At 43.7% G+C, this 20,445-nt stretch overlaps 3 protein-coding genes across 3 annotated transcripts; all 3 read left to right on the top strand.

The window, feature by feature from the left end:
- Window positions 1–83: 83 nt before the first annotated feature.
- On the top strand, window positions 84–3,445 carry cat (catalase; the record flags this gene model as incomplete). The annotated part of the gene is made up of 6 exons (XM_031563558.2): window positions 84–278; window positions 854–992; window positions 1,286–1,416; window positions 1,784–1,891; window positions 1,988–2,071; window positions 2,209–3,445. Coding segments are annotated over 6 exons (720 nt in total), but the record flags the coding sequence as incomplete, so codon positions are not given.
- Window positions 3,446–6,099: 2,654 nt separating this feature from the next.
- Window positions 6,100–7,758, top strand: ifitm5 (interferon induced transmembrane protein 5). The gene is made up of 2 exons (XM_012839067.3): window positions 6,100–6,367; window positions 7,220–7,758. Exons 1-2 carry the CDS (start codon window positions 6,161–6,163, stop codon window positions 7,439–7,441), a joined length of 429 nt encoding a protein of 142 aa, XP_012694521.1. The 5' UTR covers window positions 6,100–6,160; the 3' UTR covers window positions 7,442–7,758.
- Window positions 7,759–9,369: 1,611 nt separating this feature from the next.
- On the top strand, window positions 9,370–16,064 carry LOC105910395 (uncharacterized oxidoreductase YjmC-like). Its single transcript, XM_031563270.1, has 11 exons — window positions 9,370–9,664; window positions 12,585–12,733; window positions 12,873–13,061; window positions 13,140–13,201; window positions 13,296–13,349; window positions 13,546–13,644; window positions 13,845–13,980; window positions 14,190–14,308; window positions 14,687–14,782; window positions 15,137–15,247; window positions 15,391–16,064. The coding sequence occupies exons 1-11, from the start codon at window positions 9,651–9,653 to the stop codon at window positions 15,451–15,453; spliced, it is 1,092 nt and encodes a 363-aa protein (XP_031419130.1). The 5' UTR covers window positions 9,370–9,650; the 3' UTR covers window positions 15,454–16,064.
- The last annotated feature ends 4,381 nt before the right edge of the window (window positions 16,065–20,445 follow it).

Raw genomic sequence — 20,445 nt, 5'->3', positions numbered from 1 at the left:
CTCCACTAGATGGCGTAATATTTAATTAGCGAGAAGAGATGGTTGCTTGTTAGGTTTTTTTTATTTGACTAATTTCTTTATAAAAAGGTCCCAACTTTATTTTCTCACTGTCCTTTTATCTCAAGGTCTGGTCCCACAACGAGTACCCTCTGATCCCAGTAGGGAAGCTGGTCCTCAACAGAAACCCTGTCAACTACTTTGCAGAGGTGGAGCAGCTGGCCTTTGATCCTAGCAACATGCCTCCAGGCGTCGAGCCCAGCCCAGACAAGATGCTGCAGGTCAGAAACATCCAAGATGAATATATGGAAAGATCACAATGGACCTTTTGTGTTATTTATAAACACACATAATAGTGCTTTGTAACCATTACTTGTGCTAAGTTTAGGTCACCATGTCAGGTACAAAAAAAGTGCGGGTGTTGAATAATACATATTTAATAACTAATACATATTTTCTGAAGTTCTATACGAATCCAGATTGCAAAACCAAAGCCTTGTGTTTCTAAATCTTGGGGATTAAAGCAAAGACTGTCCTTAAATGTAGAAATAGGCAAGGGAAAGCAAAGTACAGTAGAAATGTCTCCCAGGACATAAATATAGAGTAACTGTTACACACACACACACACACATACACAAAGACAGAAATCTCATTTTGTGTCCAGACTTTTTCACAAAAATATTAAAAATGTTATCAATTGTTGAGAAGTGGGATCCTGTAGGAGGTTCCAAGGAGCTAGTAGCACCTGAGGTCCTGATTTTTTTTTTTAAATTTGTATTATTTCCTTGTGTCCGTTAACTTCCACCGTGTGTTTTAACATATGTCTCTGTCTTGACCCCCCCCCCCCCCCACGCAGGGTCGGCTCTTCTCCTACCCAGACACACACAGGCACCGCCTGGGCGCCAACTACCTGCAGCTGCCCGTCAACTGCCCCTTCAGAGCCCGCGTGGCCAACTACCAGAGGGACGGCCCCATGTGCATGGGCGACAACCAGGGTGAGCTCATCATCCCAGCACGGAGATCGGACGGGTTTTCCACGCGTCCATTAAAATACGCCAAATGTAGACCATATAAGTCTATATATATATATATGGGGTCTCGGCACGGTATACAACACTATGCACTACATACTTATCTAGAGCTACACATCTACAGCTCTGTGTGTTTACTTCCAGTCGTATCTGTGATGTGACTGAGCACTGTTTACTTGGCTCGTGTAGGTGTAGGAGGGGAAGATGGAATAGACTATTTATTGACCTCTGTATGTGTTGGATGTGTTCTCTTGCAGCCGGAGCCCCTAACTACTACCCCAACAGCTTCAGTGCCCCAGAGACACAGCCTCGCTGCATTGAGTCCAAGTTTCAGGTGTCACCTGATGTGGCTCGCTACAACAGTGCAGACGATGACAATGTCACTCAGGTAGTCCTGGCACCCAAGTCTGTGTGTCTGTATGTTCCTGTGTGTGTGTGTGTGTGTGTGTGTGTGTGTGTGTGTGTGTGTGTGTGTGTGTGTGTGTGTGTGTGTGTGTGTGTGTGTGTGTGTTCATGGCTCCCTGCTGATAAAACTTGTTAGTGTGAAAGACATTAATAGTTTCATATCAGAGGGTGTCAGCTTCTGGATAGTAAGTTTGCAGTATGTGGTGTGTGTGTGTGTGTATGAGTGTGTGTGTGTGTTTGAATGAGTGCACGTGCCTGTGCTAGAAGTGTATACTGGCTCATCCTCTGGTGATGCATATGTGTGTGCGTGTGTGCATAACACATTGTGACGGAGGCTCAATGCTCTTTAGGTGCGCAGCTTCTACACCCAAGTCCTGAATGAGGAGGAGAGGCAGCGTCTGTGTGAGAACATGGCCGGCCACATGAAGGGAGCACAGCTCTTCATTCAGAAACGCGCGGTTGGTCTTCGTCACCACACCTCCTCTTCGTCAATATTTGCCCCCGCCGTTTGTACTGTCTGCTAATGCCGCATCTGGATTCGTTTTCTTCTTCAGGTCCAGAACTTGATGGCGGTCCACCCTGACTATGGGAACCGGGTCCAGACATTGCTCAACAAACACAATGCAGAGAACAAGAAGGTAATGGCAGCAATATGGTTCCATCCACTGCTAACAAAGCCCAGTTCTGAATGACTGACCAAACTACTGTCCAGTATCTGTTCGTATTTCCACTTCTCTACATTTTTGTCCTCTCTGACCGGCGTCCTGTCTTTCAGAATGCGGTGCGGGTGTACACCCAAGGTGGGGCATCTGCAATGGCAGCAGCCTCGAAGATGTGATGCTCTGCTCCGGCCAGCAGAGGGCAGCCTGCTCTCCCTGCACTTCAACCTGCCGAGGCTGCTATCAGCTTCCGTCCTGCCACTCAAAAGGCACACTTTAGATTCAAGGCTTCTTGGATAGATTCAAGGCTTCTTGTTGCTTTAACTTCTGTACTAACAAGCAGTCTGTTATTTGCCAAAGTGATCGTTTAAGGCCTGATGGTAAATGATGGCGTTTTATGGAATTGTTCTTACCCATTTCAATGTGAAAACCAGATTTTTTCGTTCCTATACTTGATTTTTGTTAATTGGATAAACTACCGCAGTATGTCCACCATTTTAGCATTGTCTGATTACTTATGGCTAAAATCATTATGCCTTTTGCCTTAAAGTTAAGCCAGTCAAGTGAACGTTCTACAAACTGAGCATCATGCAGGCTGAGAACCTGAGCTCGCTAAACAGGAAATGGTAGATCCCCGTTCAGTTCAGAGAAGATCACTGTACATCTCTGCATCAGAGATTGGCCAGACTTGAATGCAAAGTGGAGTACAAAACAACATTCCATTTCCCCCAACATGTTCCAGTCACCTGAATGATCCTCATTATATCCTGCCCAGATTAGTAGTCAGCAGCGTTTTTTACAAACCACTTAAATGCAGCTATAAGATGGCATGGTTTTTGCAGAGAGCATAATGCAGATATAAGTTGTACGTTTCTAGTTCAAAGCTGCATGGCATTCTCTTGCTTTTTATACCGGTCAGCGATCAGGGCTGCTCTACGTCTGTGTCCTGGTATGAAAAGATTTCCAATTTATTCTGAATTTGGGAAATGATGCTCGGCTGTGTGTTCATTTTTGTTGTTTGATGTTTTCCTGACATACTGCTGATGATGAGTCTGTGTGCCTCCACCTCATCCTTACTAAGTGGGAATCGGCTTTCATCGAATTCAGTTCATCTGCAAGGTGTATTTGCTGGGATTTAAATAGCTGAATCATTATCCTATGTTAATCATGTCCATTGTAGAACAATTGACACCAGAAAATATTTTTTCTTGATACTATGCATTGGAATTTGAACCTAAAGAGTCAAAGATGCAAACATTAATTCCCTCACACAAGCGTCGGAAGATGAGCGGATGTACACTGTGCTTATTTTGTAATTTAAGCAAATAAAACCTGATTGTATTAGAGTTTTAACCCGAGACTTTTCTTTCTTGAGTCCATAATTGTCTTTTTCTTTTCACTCTCACCTTTTCGTTATCGCCTGTGATTGGTTAATCCCTTGTACCTGTTTCGAGGCGGTATGGCACACTGGAGGGGGCCCAGTCAACATTATAGCTCAATCAGTTCCCAGTCCAGTCTGGATGGTGTTTCTGGCCAAGAGACCAGACACTCACAGTACCCAACTCCTTACTATGGTAATCAGTCCAGTCTTGAGTTAGAACGTTAAACCTGGCAACCGCAAAGCGACTATGCAATGGACTCCTATGAGGCAAGTCAGCACATTGAAGTAAACCACTTGTTTTGCCACTGACAGGCTTGTAAATGTTATTGTAAAAGTCTGACAACATGGAAAGGATCCCTACAGAGATACATGTGCATCTGTTTACCTCAATAACTGCAAAGATGCCATAAAAAAATGAATGTATACCCAGTGTTTTAGCTTTCTCTTCTTCCGGTCTCTCACGTAGCACCCCATTCAGTGCCTGCAGTCGATTGGCCAACCATGTGGTGCTGGAGTGGAGAGCGCCTCCCTTCGATAATCAACCTCAGACCCTGAGATGGGTCAGCTTTCATGAAGCGGGAGGCTAAAAGGTGCTCTCCAGCAGGGTTGCTGTCAATTGATTGGGGGGGACTGGAGTCAATATGTGTTCCCTCCCTGGTCTTGGGCCCACATCTGCCAAGCAATAAATCAATACAAAAGTGTCATCAGTGGCAGGGTGGCAGCGTCTCATGAGGTGACAGTTTAGAAAGTCATGCTGATCCTTGTGTCTCATGCGGTGACAGTTCAGATAGGCATGCTGAGTCACAACAGAGTCCATTTGATGGTTTGATAAAGGTGCAAAAATAGGTTAATTTAAAAGATGACATAATAGTACGCTACTTTGTGGTGTTAACTTTACTTACAGGGACGGCAACCATTAATAGTTCTTATTGTAAGTGTATGTTTGGTCGTCATTACCTCAACTGGGAAAGTTATGGCTGTCCACAGAACTGCCTGTGGGCTAAATTTAACTCCGTGACTTCGCTCACAGACAAAAACGTCTTTGAGGGTTCTTCTTTATAGTACAGAACATATCCTTGAATAGAACATATCCTTGTGTAAGTCAAACCATAAATAAAAATGACTCACAACAGCCAATATTCAAAACTTCATTTATTACAGTCAATACTGTCCTTTGTTCTAGGATGTCTGTCATATGTCGTCTGACAAATACAATGAGTTCAGTGTTTGCAGCACCGGAAGTCATATGTCCTTCAGTTTCTGTGATAAAATGAAATACATTGGATAAACTTTGTCACTGAAACAGATGGTTGCAAATGAGCTTGATAGAGTGGAAAACAGGCCTAGAACTCCCCTCTCATTACAAGAAACTGCTATCTGAGTAATAACTAATGACATTATTATACAGTAAACCTCAGGCATAATGTCATGACCGTGGCTTCTAACTTTTTGAATATTAAATCTCATCTCTGTATTTGTTCTATCCCTTGCCTTATCTCAAGTCTAATCTGTTTTAGTTTTTAAAACACTGTTTAGTGGGATGAAAAGCCTCCTCTTGGCAATTTTAGGATGTTTTTTTTAGGATGATGTAGTTGGTGGTACAATTTCAAAACATGTAGCTATGTAGATGTGAACCATTTCAGTTCCGGCACACAAGTCCAGTTTCAGTACTTCAGGGAGATTGTTGAATTTCAAGAGATGCAAATCTAATAGTTTGTATGTTTAAGCATTAGCCCATAACAGCTACAGTTCAGTACTGTGGATAACAAAGGACACTTCACATTATCAAGCATACCAAAAATGAGGATTGAATGTACAGTGTGAATGAAGAAACTTTCCATTCTTCTGAATACCCACATTTTTGTTGTATGAAGCTATGCTGCTTATGGTGTCTTAATGTCTTAATGTTGTCTTAATGTTGTCTTGATGTTGAACATGGTTTTATGAGTATAAAACTGGTTTAACACATCAGTGTATCAATCACAGTCTGTCCACAGGAGGGCATTATTCACCATATTTGAACTATTCACTGGTTAGTAGCTCTTTTGGACTATACTGAAAGCTCAACTAAATAGCCAAGCTAAATACACAACATGCACTATATCTATATATCTATATAGGGTATAGGCTAGCTAAACTGATATATGTATTTCACTGAACACCTTTGCTACACACAAATCCAGTCCGGGATTCTGACACAGAATAGAACTACATGAGGACATAATGTCCAGAAAACAAGTTGTTTCAGTGGCCCGTTAACTTTTTGATTCCTTTTCTGCGTTGTCTTTATTCGTGAATAAATACACGCGTTTGTTCAAAAACGTTTGTATCACTCTTTCATTCCCTAAAACCTTTTTTTCAACATAATTTGTGTCAACTGTTACGGTAAAGAACACCCCAGTGATCCAGTGATCCACCCTTGGGAGTCCGTGTCACACAGACCCAGCGGCATCCTGCCTCGCTCACCCTCTCATAGGGCTGACCACATAATCACTGGCCTTGCAGTCCTGGCCTGCGCCCTCTCCCTGTTGCCACCCATCAGCGTCTGGATAAAAGCTGGGTGCAGGGTGGGGGGACCGCTCACTAGGATTTCAGCTCGAAAGGGAACGCAGTGGCAAGAGGGCTATCTGCATCAGCATCGTGAACCAGGACACCAACCCCACACACACACATACCCTTACTGCAGGATGGACAACGCCACTTACAGCTACTCGTCCGACTGCACCCCGCTGACCAGCTGCAAGTCTGCTCGCAAACCAGCTGGCTCCACGGTGGTGAACATGGGCCATGGTCCAAAGAGGGCTCCTAAGGACTACCTGCTCTGGTCTCTGTGCAACACCCTCTATGTCAACTTCTGCTGCCTGGGCTTCATGGCTCTCCTCTACTCCATCAAGGTGAGGTCTCTCTGCATGGCTAGTTCAACAGGAATGGTCATCTACCTGTGATATAAGTGTTACAGATGAGAATAAAAACTTCAACAGGAATAACTATTTCTCTTTAGACTGCAAAGAATGTAAAACATATCCAAATCAACAATGTGTTGAAGAACATCCATTGCCTGTTAAGCATCACTGAGTCTAAATCAAGTTGGTGTCTTTTCCAAGCCATGTAGTGCATTAGGGACACCATGTAAGATGGAACTGTTGATTCTGCGCCAGGAATGTGGATGTGGAAGGAGAACATGGTGAACACAGCGGCACCGAAATAAATCACTTCCTCTGTAATGTCACCGTGCTGAAATTAGAGACGTTTGCACAGGTTTAAATGTGGAGTAATTGGCATGTTGCTAATGGCTGATTAGAGACAGCCAAGGCACACTCCTGGCCCACACTACAATAACACAGTTCAAGACTGAAGAGAGGAAAAAGAGACCCACATATAATTTTCCTGGTCTTTATTTGTCCTCAACACTGTGTTACAATGTTGACATGGACTGGTCATTTTCAGCTGAGCGTCTGTTTCACTGGGTGTAGGCATTACTGTGGTATTGTAAAACTGCAACACACACACACACACACTTGGATGTGTGATTCTGACCATTCTGACCTTTTGAAAAGTAAAACCTTATGTACCAGTTAAACAGGTTTGCTTGGCTACTTGTCGACCAACTGGTTTCCGATAGAGAGCAGGTTCACCCAGACAGATCTGAGCCCATGTTACATCCATGGAGAGAGTGTGTGGGCTGAATCATACGGGGTCACATTGTGCTCAGTGTCTATTATGTGCATCCCCCCTTGTCTGCTCAGGCCCGAGACCAGAAGACCCTGGGAGACTTGCGGGCCGCACAGGAGTGCTCGGACAAGGCCAAGTGGTACAACATCCTGGCCTCGGGCTGGAACCTGCTGGTGCCTCTGCTGCTGCTGGGCCTGGTGGTCCTGCTGCTGGTGCACCTGGGGACCACGGAGGGATCCTTTGACTTCTTTGGGGAGGAGGGCTTCCAGACCTTCATGAACCTCTTCGGCAGGTAGACAGACAAACGGTAGCGCTCATGAACCAACCAAGCCTCCTCCTGAAAATGGACACCTGCCCCCACTCCCCCACCCAACATCTACCTTTCTTTGAACTCCTTGTCCTTGATTTCCTAAGTAACTTGAGTATGTCTTGATGTATTACTGTACTATTATTTTTAATTATGATTACTATTAGCCATTGGTAGAGCCTGATGATTTTCTTCACTCTCCTTTTGTGAAAAAAATGTGATATATGTGAAATAAAATATTTAATTACAGTATGTGACAGTGATATAGTTTGCCTTTGCTTCAGTATTCAGTCCTCATTGGGCAAAAGGGGGAGATGTTGTTCCAGCCAGTCAAACCACACAGTGACTATACACTGATAAAACAATGCTTGTCTTGTCACTGTTAAGCCATATGTGTGCACTAAATAGGACATGACTATGACTATGGACTAAGATGGGGGTCGCAGGTATTTGTAAGGATTTCATATCGCTGGGGGATTAAGGTTATGACAGCGTTTGTTCTTTGGTGCTTGGATGAATTACTGTTGGGATCTGGTATGGGTCTTGGAGAAACATATTCTTGGTTTAGAAACTGCCACGTAGTAGGATACTGTTTAAAATCCTCTCCTATTTGTAACAGTATGTGTCCGTTTTGTAAACAGTGTCTTGACTACGGGGAAGGACATCCAGAAATACCTCTAAAAACATGTCTGAGGGAGCTGGCTGGATTTCTGAGTCACATATTTGACTATGCTCCGAAATTTGGCCTTGTCCACTAAGCTCTTTTCTGAAAGAACTGTTATATTGTTCGTGAGTTGTTTAGCAAGTTTCTCATGTGCTGTTTTAGCACTACCAACATGGCCACAGCACGTGTGGGCATTGACAGGAAAAACAACACTCCAAGGGTATGCAGCCAAGCAACTAAGTACCACTTCTCATCCACAAGACATTGGCAGTGTACTGAGTCTACCCTCCAGACACCTCTAGTCTCCCTATGTGCATCTTGAGATTGCCACCCGTAACTGCTGAAGGGGAAGATCACATGTAGCCCCCTGTCTCTCTACTCTTTAATATCTGCTTTCTGCAGCCCCTCCCCGCCTACCACTCTTCATGGCTCTGGCTATATTAGTGGCCACTCCTCAGCACGCTGCGATATTTATATGTGTCCAAATGACAGGCTCTCCTGCCAACTTTCTATTTTCTTCCACATAAGAGAGTGGTTGCAGATGTGGAGCCGAGGACAGATTATAGAGAAGCCCAGATGCAGGGCTTTGAAACTGAAAGGGAGTGGCCTCTCCCACTGTAAGTGGTGGCTGGTGCCTGGAGAACATACTACACACACACACACACACACACACACACACACACACACACACACACACATACATACATACATACACACAAAAGACCAAGCGAGAGAGAGAACTCATGTCATGTTTTAGGGTGTCTCAAGATGCTCAGTGGCAATGTTCAGCTCAAGTCTCAAGGTATTCAGAGTGTGTTTCTGCATAGATTATAAAAGAGGTAATGAGAAGGTGTTGGATTTTCATTTGTTAAATTAATAAAACAATATAGAACATATATAATAAAGCAATAAATGACAGTTACAATGAAACCGACTATTAGGAAAGTGACTATTAACCTGAATTTAATACCAAGGACGTTTTTTTTTGTCACATTATTTGTTTTCTTTGGATTTTTCCCTTCAAATCTCCATAATGTCCCCATATGATTGATTGATATATTGTTAATTTGTAGTTTTTCTCAAAATATAATAAAATATTAAAAACAATTTAAAAAATGTGAATATAATTTCTTTAGTATTTACCAGACGTGCCCCTTGCTTCTTGTTCAGTGGGGTTTTGTGCGAATTTAGTTGTATGAATTAAAATCGCGCTGTGTTTTGAAGGACATTACCAGCCTCCTTTTGGGCGGTGCCTTGGTACAGCGTAGGCCTCAATGATCCCCACAGGTAGCGTAATATTGGTGCAACAAAATGGTATAGGCTAGGCTACTAAATACCGACCCGTGACCTTATCTTTCTGGAAATGCCGGTGGAGCTTGCTCATGCTCGGCATGCTTCGATGCGCTAAATAGTACAAAACCTGGCTGACTTGATCGTGCTAGGTGTTTCCACCTCTAAACAGCGAGGGTGTCTGACTGAAACCAGCGGCAGCCGGCATAGCTGACAGAGAGGCACCAGATACACAGGCAGCACCATGAGTATGAGCAGGTAGGCTATAGTAGTTTACGTCGTTAAAACTACTACGCGAGTTTCACAGAGAACATGTGTAAGAGTTCTATATCACATTTGATTTACAAGTACAGTAGAATAAGAAATCTGTTTCGAGTCAAAAATGGCAGGAACCATGATGATAGATGTGAACTATTTATTACAGGTAAATTGATAAGATATGGGTTGTCAAATAAATTGTGAAGCTGTATTTTGGCTAGAAGTGTCCATTAAGGTTGTGACTTAAAATGTCCATATCGGTCGTCATACCTTAATGAATTCGAAGTTCAAAATCGCAGATTATTATATATATATATATATATATATATATTAAAAAGACTGAAGTTTGAAAACATTCGTTTACACACGCTTTCCTGTAGATCAGGAGTCATTTTGACCATGGACTATTGACCTGAACTATGTTATGTGCATTATGTGTCTAAACAATAAGGTTGAGTATACATTTGCCGCTCAATAACACTGCGCCATGCAGATTTATGGGCAAAGCTTCTGAATGAAACAAGGGTTACTGATCAAAAGTATCAAAGATGTTCACTTCCACCAAATAGGTTTTAACTCAAATTCAACAACTTCATAATGTCACTGCAGCAATGTAGAGGTGGCTTTCCTTTTTTTAGGGTGACTTCTTGATTGGTCATTATACAGGTTAAGCTATATTTAAACCAAATACACACAAATACGATATAAATAATCTTTGTGTTCAATATTTTTCTATTTGTTAGTATCCCTATCAGATTAGGTGAGAACCAGGCGTTCGTTACATTAAGCAGCCATGGGTAGTTAAGAAGCTCTCTGCCTGCCAGGGGTACTGTATGTCATCATGCTGGGAGTACTGGACTCACTAGTGGTGGTTGCGGTGAGCTGGGGGGTGGGGGGTGGGTGGCTGAGCTGCCTGCAGGGTGGATCACAGGCCCGTGGAACCCACAGAGACAGATGTCTGTATAAGCATCCTAGTGAAGTAGGCCCTTAAGGTATAATCATGCCTCGAGACTTTTCGGGAGACTTTTTTTTTGTCCTTAATCATGTTTGGTCGTACAACATAAGTAATTTTGTGATGGGTGTTCCACAAGCCTCAAAGGTCCTCAAACTACTGCTGTCTACATCACATCATATCTTCAAGTGTGCCTTTGATATGTATTTAGAACTCTCGAGGAGGTGGAACGCTGTTTTAAAGGAGCCGTAAAGGTAGAAGGTTGCCGAATAAGTTAAATGTTACGGTTCTTAGAGTGTACACACACACACACACACACACACACACACACACACATACTCAGGATTTCTTAAGACCATGTCTAAGTGAACTGAAGTTGTTCACTGGTTTGCTGACAACAGTGAGTGGAACAGTAACACATCTCTGGAAGTCACAGAGAGCATGAGCGCTGGCCAGACCTCAGTGCCTCTGTGGCGCTGTAGTGGTACAAAACATTGTGGGCTTGTGGGACACTGAATTTCTGTGAACATGTGGCTGTGTACTGTAACCCAGTGGCATGTTTACACTTTCCCCCCTTTTTTTGTCCTTGTTCCTCTGCACTTGTATTATGACAGATGATAGCTGCTCCCACATCCCTCTCAAGGCTTTGTCCAGACGGATTTTCCCTTCAGTCTGTTCATAGTTGAAGTGGTCTGGATGGCATATCCTTGCGGTCTGTCATATGTTGTTGGTAGGGGCTGTTATACTGTATACTGTATATGTACATATGTATGTATATATAGGTATATGTACGTACATATATGTATATGTACAGTATATAACAAGCCCATACAGTGGTCTGGGCATTTCTGCAGGTGTGATACAATGACTTTTTTTGTCTTATATTATATCACTCCTGCTGCACGCTTCCATGAGTGTCCAAACGCATCAGAGGTATCAGACGCATCAGCAAAAGACACACAGGGCCCAGTTGCCTAATGCCCCCCCCCCCCCCCCCAATATAGTGGCAGATGAGTGTGCTGCAGATGAGTGTGCTGCAGTGATGTGCGGTGAGGTCAGAGGGCATTCACAGGATCACAGGATCGCTAACACTCACCCAGGCAAGTCAGACATGAAATTGAAAGCAGTGCACGGAAATGATGATGGAACATTAAGAAGATAGAAAGACTCTGGTCGAGAACCTTCAGTGTATGGCCCCCAATTAATAACCAAGATCGATTACGAGAGACATTATATCAATATCATTGGCATTCAGATGCGGTCACGTAGCGTCAGTCAGCACCCTCCTCTGGATGCACAGCGCTGCAAAGCTATCACATTCTCTAAAGCACAGCTGATGTTAGTTAGTCTGCGTAAGTAGGGTACTGTTGGGGTATACCGTGAGTTCAGCATCAGTTACAAAGAGCGAATTCAAAGTGGCTTTGGGTTAATAAAAAATCACGCTCTCTTAAATGTGCATTTGTCCTCACAGACTTATTAACGTTAGCATATTTTTAGGAAAATAGCAGGCACTTCCAAGGTGCCACTTCAGGCTCATCATTTGTAAGGATATTAAGCCTCTTACGTTTCCACTACACATCACTGCAGCCCTTAGTATCACTGTTAGCGGATTTACGTTCGCGTGGCATAACCTAAGGTGAAAAATAGGTTCTTTAACTCCACCCCTGTTTTTTTCCCTCAGATTGCCTGTAATTAAAAACGCACGGAGTAACCTAACCTTCTTATTCAACAAGTAGAGGCCTAGCCCTATTAGGAAAAGCACATGTATTTATTGTATTGTTTTCTTCTTTGTATGATGCATTTCCCATGTCAACAGTTGACAGGGATTTCATGAAATGTGGCACAGTAGTAGGAAATATGACATACAAAGCATCACTGACTTTGCCGTCCATCCTTTGGTCCCTCAAAGGGTTAAAAAAAAAAACCACATGGGCGAGCAGGTTAGTGAGGCCGTGTCTCCCCTGGCAGGTGTCTTATTGCCCGGGCGGAGGTGCAGACCTTCATTGAGAGGTGCATGCTGAGCGTGGGCACCAAACCCAGTCATGCCCGCAGCCTGGCAGAGGTGCTGGTGGAGGGAGACAGGAGAGGGCACTACAGCCACGGCCTTAACCGGATGGGTTAGTATGCCACTAGAAGTATAGGCTCTATGGGTTTGTCTTCATTTTGCTTCACGTTGCGTGTCTGGATGACGACTAGTTTTGATGCACTCCCACATTAAATGTACTTCTGACTGGTTGGAGGTTGTCATGTCCATAGATGTGTACGTTAAAGACATCAGAACGGGCATCTGTGCTAAGGAAGGCGAGCCAGTGGTCGAAAGGGAGACTGTTGCCACTGGTCTGGTGGAGGGGAACAACCTGCTGGGTCCGGTGGTGGGAAACTTCTGCATGAACCTGGCCCTCAGGAAGGCTCGAGACGTGGGCATCGGCTGGGTGGTCGCACGTGGTACGTCGGCACATCTGCTGAACTAAGTCAATCCCTGCCATTTAACAATGATAATGACACCACATACTTTGCCTGCAGGCTCCAATCATTATGGCATTGCTGCTTATTACGCCATGCAAGCCCTGAAAGAGAACATGATCGTGAGTACAACAGCTGAAGTGTACTTTGCCGCCTGAGAGAGACGAGGTTTGGGTTTTGGCCGTGTTATTTTAAACCAGCTTCAACTTTTAACAGGGCATGTCCTATACAAACACCTCTCCCCTGGTGGTCCCTACCAGAGCTAAAGAGGTGAGCGCCCTAGCTAATTTGTTAATGTGTGTTAGATTTACTTTGGCTTTCTACTCCCATGGCAATCTGTGTGTATTTACATTAAAACATTCAAAGTGAGAGCGTAGATATGCTAAGGTGTCCACAGTGATTAGCGTTGGTCTTGTTGACTCCACTCATAACTGTGTCTGACCGTTTCCACTGTTTCCGTTCTCAGTGTACTCTCGGGACCAACCCCATCAGTGTAGCGGCTCCAGCTGCTAATGGAGACAGCTTTGTGCTGGACATGGCAACATCTGCAGTGGCATTCGGGAAGGTGGGGAGAACACATGGTCCATAGAATGGCTGGGAACACTAGATCTGAGCATGACTATACATCTGTGGATTACAGCTATACAGCAGAAGAGTGACCGCAAAGGTTCAGCTCTGTGTGTGTGTGTGTGTGTGTGTGTGTGTATGTGTGCGTGTGTGTGTGTGTGTAGTCCACCATCGACTGAGACTTGTGTTTGGATGCAGGTGGAGCTCCACGACAGGAATGGGAACACTATCCCAGAGGGCTGGGGTTGTGACTCTCAGGGCAAACTGAGCACCGACCCCAGCAAGGTGCTGAGAGGAGGAGGACTGGTGCCCATCGGGGGCTGTGAGATCACAGGTCAGCATGGATCAGACACAGGCACATGCTGCCACCACGCCAGACAGGCTTTGGCGTCAGGAGCTGAGGATGCAGCAACAAATAGCAATTTGGTTGTAACATCAGTGAAGAACTGTACATCTTCATATAAAAGAAATGGTGCAGTTTGGTGATTTTTTTTTATGTGATATATAAGGTGACATTTTTTGGCCATGTTTGTTTCGTTTTAGGAGGATACAAGGGCTTTGGGTTGGGACTGATGGTGGAAGTGTTCTGTGGAATGCTAGCAGGGTCTCAGTACAGCCGCTATATTCGGACATGGAGGGTGACGGATCGTGCTGCTAACCTGGTTTGTGTCCAGCCGTTCTGTCAAATTGCTGAGTGTAATCGATTGAAAGCTTCAAGCTTCAAGCTGCCTGCTGGCAACGTAGCAAGGCCTCCTCTGGGCCCTCTTCTCCACATCTATGCTGATACTGCCCTCTGCTGGGCTTTTAGACACACTACAGTTGTCAGCCCTGAACCTAGGGTCTCTTTTCCTTTTCTTTACAAGTATGCAAAGATCTAAGCAGTAATTGTTATCTAAATTATATACATTTGATTTAGATTTGATCCCCCATTTAAACTATGTAGATATTGATGTTTGTACATTAATTAGTCAGCAATATTCCATTCCATCCACCTCCTCCCCCCTTCTCTCTCTCTCTCTCTCTCTCTCTCTTTTTCTCAGGGGCAGTGTTTCGTAGCCATAAACCCAGAGAACTTCTCTCCAGGTTTTAATGACAGGATGTCAGATCTGCTCTCTATACACAGAGATCTGGAGCCTGTAAGTTGACTAGTCCACAACACTAATCCCATACACCTTTTATCAAATTCAGCGAATTGCTCCTCACAGTCCTCTAAATGTCCAATTACAGTTTGCGCTCTTGTCTGTAGACCTACCTGGTTCTGTAAGTGAGAAACAAACATAGTGACTCAGACATAACAATTCCAGGCAATCAAACCCTTTCCAGGAGCACAGAAAACAGGAGTGTAATTTGATTGGCTGTTGAGCTCAAATATAAACAACCCTCCGCTAGAATATTATATAAATACTACCTTTAGTTGTGGTAGGCCCTTTACAGCACATATAACAGTTCAGCATCAGTGAAACACCATTCTGCTGTATCGACCCCTTCAGACTGACCCTGAGATGCCAGTTGTAGCCCCTGGAGACCCAGAGAGAATTCATATGGAAAAATGTCATTCTCTTGGTGGAATTCCCTACCATCTTAGTGTCGTCAACCACATGGTAAGACAAGGGCAATCTCTCAGACTTCCTATCTTCAGCTGGTGTCTAGCAAAGCTTGTTAGTCGTGTCAAACAATGACTTCATGTTATAAGAGGTGTTACATAAGAGGTGATGATGGAGCCCCCCTTTCCACTGTTTTCCAGAATGATTTTGCCAAAAGCATTGGGGTCACTACACTGCTCCCAGTTGACAAGGTGATTCGTTAGTAGCTGATGTCCTGGAGCATCGCCTGCCCTCCTGCATTCGGCACAGTGACGCTTCAAAAAGCCGGTGTGTTCCCTCATCCAGGCCAAGCCAGAGCTGCACTGAATTATGCATTTTGCAAGAATGTCTTCATCTTCATCCTCAGGGTGACAGTTTTCAAAGCGAAAGAATATTTGCACATGGAAAACTCTACGCATGGGTGCAGTATCAAATGTGAAGTGCACTTTACAGAATTTATGGAGAACCTTACTGTGCAGTTTTAATTAAGCTGAGTTGAGGTAATGATTTACACTGGAACTACATGGTATTTTATGCCTTTTAAATAAAAAAGATGATAAAAGATGTAATTGAATTAATACATTTCAATATAAAATTGTATAATGTAATAAACTGTTACATAACTGATGCTCCAGCAGACGTGAGCGAGTGAGTACTGATAGACAGCTACTGCAGTAGCACGTTCCAAGGACACTCAGTTTACTTCAGATGTCAGGAGAAAAACATATCTGTGAATATTTTTGCAATCTGTGTTGAAATATTGTTTTTAAGATTTCCTTAAATCCCAAGACTCAAGTTTCTTACAAAAGCAAATAAGAATAATATTCTAAAAAATACGATAAATCCTGTTCCCAATAAATGTAATTCAATATTTCTTCTTGTGTTGCCATATTACTTCTAATTTCTATCATGGAATATTTTGTTTTCTAAGGCCCAGAGGGAGCTATAAATATCTGCTCTTAGAGCCATCACACAGGGAAAAGGGCACAATGATATTTTAAAAAGCCTATTTAATGGTTGCATGCATTACATCTCTCACATTGTGTGTTCAGTGGTAGCTAGTGAGCTTCCTAACAGTAGTGAAGTCTAATGAACTAAATGTGTGATTTGCCATGCCTCAGTGCTGACAAGGCCATTTTATTAACATGTGTTTTTTGTAGCTACACTGGAGTGAACTTAAATATGTGTTATGGTTAGTGAGTGGGGGCTACATACTTTTTTTGTGATTCTAATTTGGCCAGTACTCTTTTAGGACAGAAGGGGGAGACGGAGAGCCATAGTTAAGCAGCCCAATCCTTTTGTCCCCACAACACTAAGTCATTTATTTATTTATTTAAATATTTATTAAGAATTTTGTTAATTTTACAGACAAACAATACAAGGCAACACAACAAGGCACATATAATGCAATTTGCTCTCACATATAGCACATACAATAGATGTTCATGTCACAGTAGACAGTGTGTTAGTCATTAGGATTACATCGGCTAACTTACATTGCTTAAAGGGGAGAACAAAATGAAAACAAAACAAAAACAAAAGTACTCAATCTATCTTATCATCCATCCAACCAACCATCAACATCCATGTTGTTATTCTCAAGGAAATTGTAAAAAATGTTCCAAATTTCCCAAAACTTATTGTTGTGTAACTTATCTTTTCTAAAGCTAAGTAAGAAGTCATTCCCCTCAACCATTGTGATGTGGCACAGGGTGTATCCAATTTCCATGAGAGAGCTATACATCATTTGGCTTCCAGAAAACGAATATTCAGTAGAGACCTAACTTTTTTAGAGGTAGTGAAGTCCTCTGGATAGAGATTCAATAGGCACAATTTAGGTCTAACAGGCACTTCCTTGCCAATGATTTGGCTAGCAAGGTCCAACACTTTCCTCCAAAAAGAAAGTATCTTTTGACAATCCCACATACAATGAAATAAGGTACCTTTTTGGTCTTTACATTTGAAGCAAGTATCAGGTATGTTAGGATTAAAGTGGTGCAATTTAGCTGGTGTTATGTACAATCTACTTATCCATTTATATTGCAAAAGTTTGGAGTTTGTATTTATGGATTGGGTCTGAACACTAAGTCATTTATCACCACAACCTATCAACTTATGTTCTGTTTTTAAGCTGCCATTAACTCTTAAATGTTTTTGCTTTAAAATGCATTTGTTTTAAAAGCAGTTCTATTTCTCTATGTGTAAGTTTGACATAACTGGAACTTCTACTCGTTGCGCTAAGCTTAGGCCATCTCACACACACACACACACACACACACACACACACACAGAGAGAGATACACTGAGAGAGAGAGATGTTATTTTCTCAATGAGTAAACATTTGTTTTGCACAAACTTCTAGATGCATGGCTTCAGTGCGGATGTCGCTCCACATTTTGGACTCAGAGTGTCGTTGTATCACCCCTTTTCTTTTTGAAAGGTTTTTGGGATTGTTTGCTAAAGACCAGGCGTAATTAGTGGAGATGATCACCTTCAGCAGGACCCCACACCTAGAAGAGGTGGCACAATGGCTTGACACCAACATGCCAACAGCCAGACCAACTGTAATTTGGCCAGTACTCTTTTAGGACAGAAGGGGGAAATGGAAAGCCATCGTTAAGCAGCCCAATCCTTTTGTCCCCAGAAATCTAAGTAATTTATCACCACAACCTATCAACTTATGTTCTGTTTTTCAGCTGCGATGAAACTCTTAAATGTTTTTGCTTAAAAAAAAAAAAGCATTTGTTTTATAAGCAGTTCTATTTCTGTATGTGTAAGTAGAGCATACACTATGACAGTAAAACAGTAAAGTCTCCTTTTGCCAAACAAAGCCTGGGCAGAGGAGACATTTAATGATAACATCAGTAAAGATGGTTTTGTTCTGCGGCGGTGGTCAAAGTGTGCTGAGGAAATGAGGCTGCTATGGCCCTGTAATTAGGTCTGGATGGGGAGGGGGCGCCAGGGGCACTCAGTCAAACTGGTTTCCCAGGGCAGCTCATCACCCATGGTCGAGTGCAGTAAAATGCTCTTACCTGTACCATAGCACTATTGCCATCGTCGGTCTAAAGCATTAAGCTTGACTATGTCGTAATATCGTTTTAAGCACAGTTTTGAAATGGTGGTAAGCCTACGGTAAAACATAGCCTCATTTACCATATCAAATGGAATATCATGGTGCTAAGGAAGCTGGGGCTGTCAGTTAGATCAGACCTGATGTCTTTTGAGAGGAATCAATGCCTATATGCCAGATGACAATCGGTGTAGTATATACACAATCACAATGATGTTCATTAGATCAGAATGTCACTGAGGTGGGTCCTTTATTTGTTGAACATTTGTTTTTTTTCATTTAGCAGATCCTTTCATCTAAAAATACCTAGACATTGTGCTATGTGTGTACTACTGGGATTCAAACCATGACCGTGAGGGATTCAGCACCTTGCTTTCCCTGTTGAGCCTCAGGCACATTACACCCGAGTTTAAAAACACGGAGACAAATAAAGATGATAAAGGTTTGTAAGGTTTAGTCATCGTGTTGACCAGCTTTCTTACAATAGAAGAAGGGCTGTATGAGGTCTTTAAACAAAACAAAAAAATGATGGCGCAGTTTTGTTCAATGGACAATTCTAGCTCTGCTTCCCCCTACACCTCACCCAAGCCCGTCACAGGATGGGCTGCCCCTGAGCTTTGACCGGCAGGATCCAGCAGCAGCAGCAGATGCCTCCTCCTCGAAGAGCCTTAAATCACCACACTAATACCTTGCCTTTCACGAGGGCAGGAGACGCAGCGCTTCACAGCCAGAGGAGCAGAGACAAAGGCAAGAAATCAGAAAATCAATCCTCCCTGACCTATGAAGAAGAAATGGGGAAAGCACTAGGGGTAGGGAGGGACGGAGATTAGGGGCCCAGGCACAGGGGGATGGAGGAGACCGGGGAGAGGGGTGTTGCTGGAAGTGGTGGTAGTTGGTGGGAGGGTGGTGGTGTTTCTCCCAGAGGTCCAGGCGATGTGTGATGGCTCTGCCGGGTCAACACACGCCAGGTCAGACGGGCCGTGTGGATTAAGGCAGATTCTGCCCCCTCGTTAGACAGAAACAGAGAGAGAGGAGAGGGGGTTCCGGCCCTAATCTGCTAGACGGAGAGGCTGGTGGCGGAGAGAGCCCAGTGGGGATTTAGGGCAGGGCAGGGCTGCTGCAGGACCAAGGGCCCAGCATGAGCACTGGGATTAACAGGCCTGTGACAGGTGTCCCTCTTTGTGAAATGTGGATGGGACACTGGGAGGTATTGACTGTGGATGTAATAAGGGGGCAGCCAGTTGGGGATCCGTTTGACATAACTAGAACTTCTACTACTTAGAGACCACTCGACCGTTGCTCTAAGCTCAGGCCCTCACACACACACACACACACACACACACATACACACATACACACACACACACACAGATACACTGAGAGAGAGAGATGTTATTTTCTCAATGAGTAAACGTTTGTTTTGCACAAACCTCTAGATGCATGGCTTGTGTCTGATCTCATGCTATGATAAATTCAGAGAGAATGACTGACTGAAAACCGCTATGAACATTAAGTTCCATCTTTTTTATATTTTTTGTCAATAGTGGCTCCTGTGGCTGGTTTACATTTGAATACTCATACTTCAAGTTTCCTTTAAAGGGATGTAGAACAGCTTAAAGTGAGACAGCATGTTGAAGGTTTGATGGAAGAGGACAGGATGTGCTGATCAGATGCAGGTCAGGCAGGCAGATGGCCCCAGTGGTAGAGGCCCAGTAGCCCTGGACCCTCTGGGAGCTGTGATCCCACACACCAGCTCCCTCACTCGGCCCTGGACCCTCTGGGAGCTGTGATCCCACACACCAGCTCTCTCACTCGGCCCCGGACCCTCTGGGAGCTGTGATTCCACACACCAGCTCCCTCACTCGGCCGAGACGTGACGAAAAGGAGGTCCGTCATCACACCCCTACCAGGATATGACACCATGGCTGTGTTCCTGAGGAGTCTCCCACACCAGACAGACAGACACACACACACACACACACACACACACACACACACACACACACACACACACACACACACACACACACACACACTCACACAGTCTCACACACACACACACAGACACACACACACACTCACACAGTCTCACACACACACACACACACACACACACACACACACACACACACACACACACACACAC

Source organism: Clupea harengus, chromosome 3, assembly GCF_900700415.2.
Source record: "Clupea harengus chromosome 3, Ch_v2.0.2, whole genome shotgun sequence".
NCBI classification, from domain to species: domain Eukaryota; kingdom Metazoa; phylum Chordata; class Actinopteri; order Clupeiformes; family Clupeidae; genus Clupea; species Clupea harengus.
Note: the sequence above shows the minus strand (reverse complement) of the source record. Positions and strands in the feature narration are given on the sequence as shown.

What these genes read in the sequence shown, in the direction of transcription:
- LOC105910395 (XM_031563270.1), top strand. An exon ending in CCCTGAAAGAGAACATGATC is followed by an intron (nt 13,202 to 13,295) that starts GTGAGTACAACA and finishes AACTTTTAACAG; the next exon opens with GGCATGTCCTATACAAACAC. An exon ending in CGGATCGTGCTGCTAACCTG is followed by an intron (nt 14,309 to 14,686) that starts GTTTGTGTCCAG and finishes TCTTTTTCTCAG; the next exon opens with GGGCAGTGTTTCGTAGCCAT.
- ifitm5 (XM_012839067.3), top strand. Translation starts at nt 6,161, where the DNA reads ATGGACAACGCCACTTACAGCTACTCGTCCGACTGCACCCCGCTGACC. An exon ending in CTCTCCTCTACTCCATCAAG is followed by an intron (nt 6,368 to 7,219) that starts GTGAGGTCTCTC and finishes TTGTCTGCTCAG; the next exon opens with GCCCGAGACCAGAAGACCCT.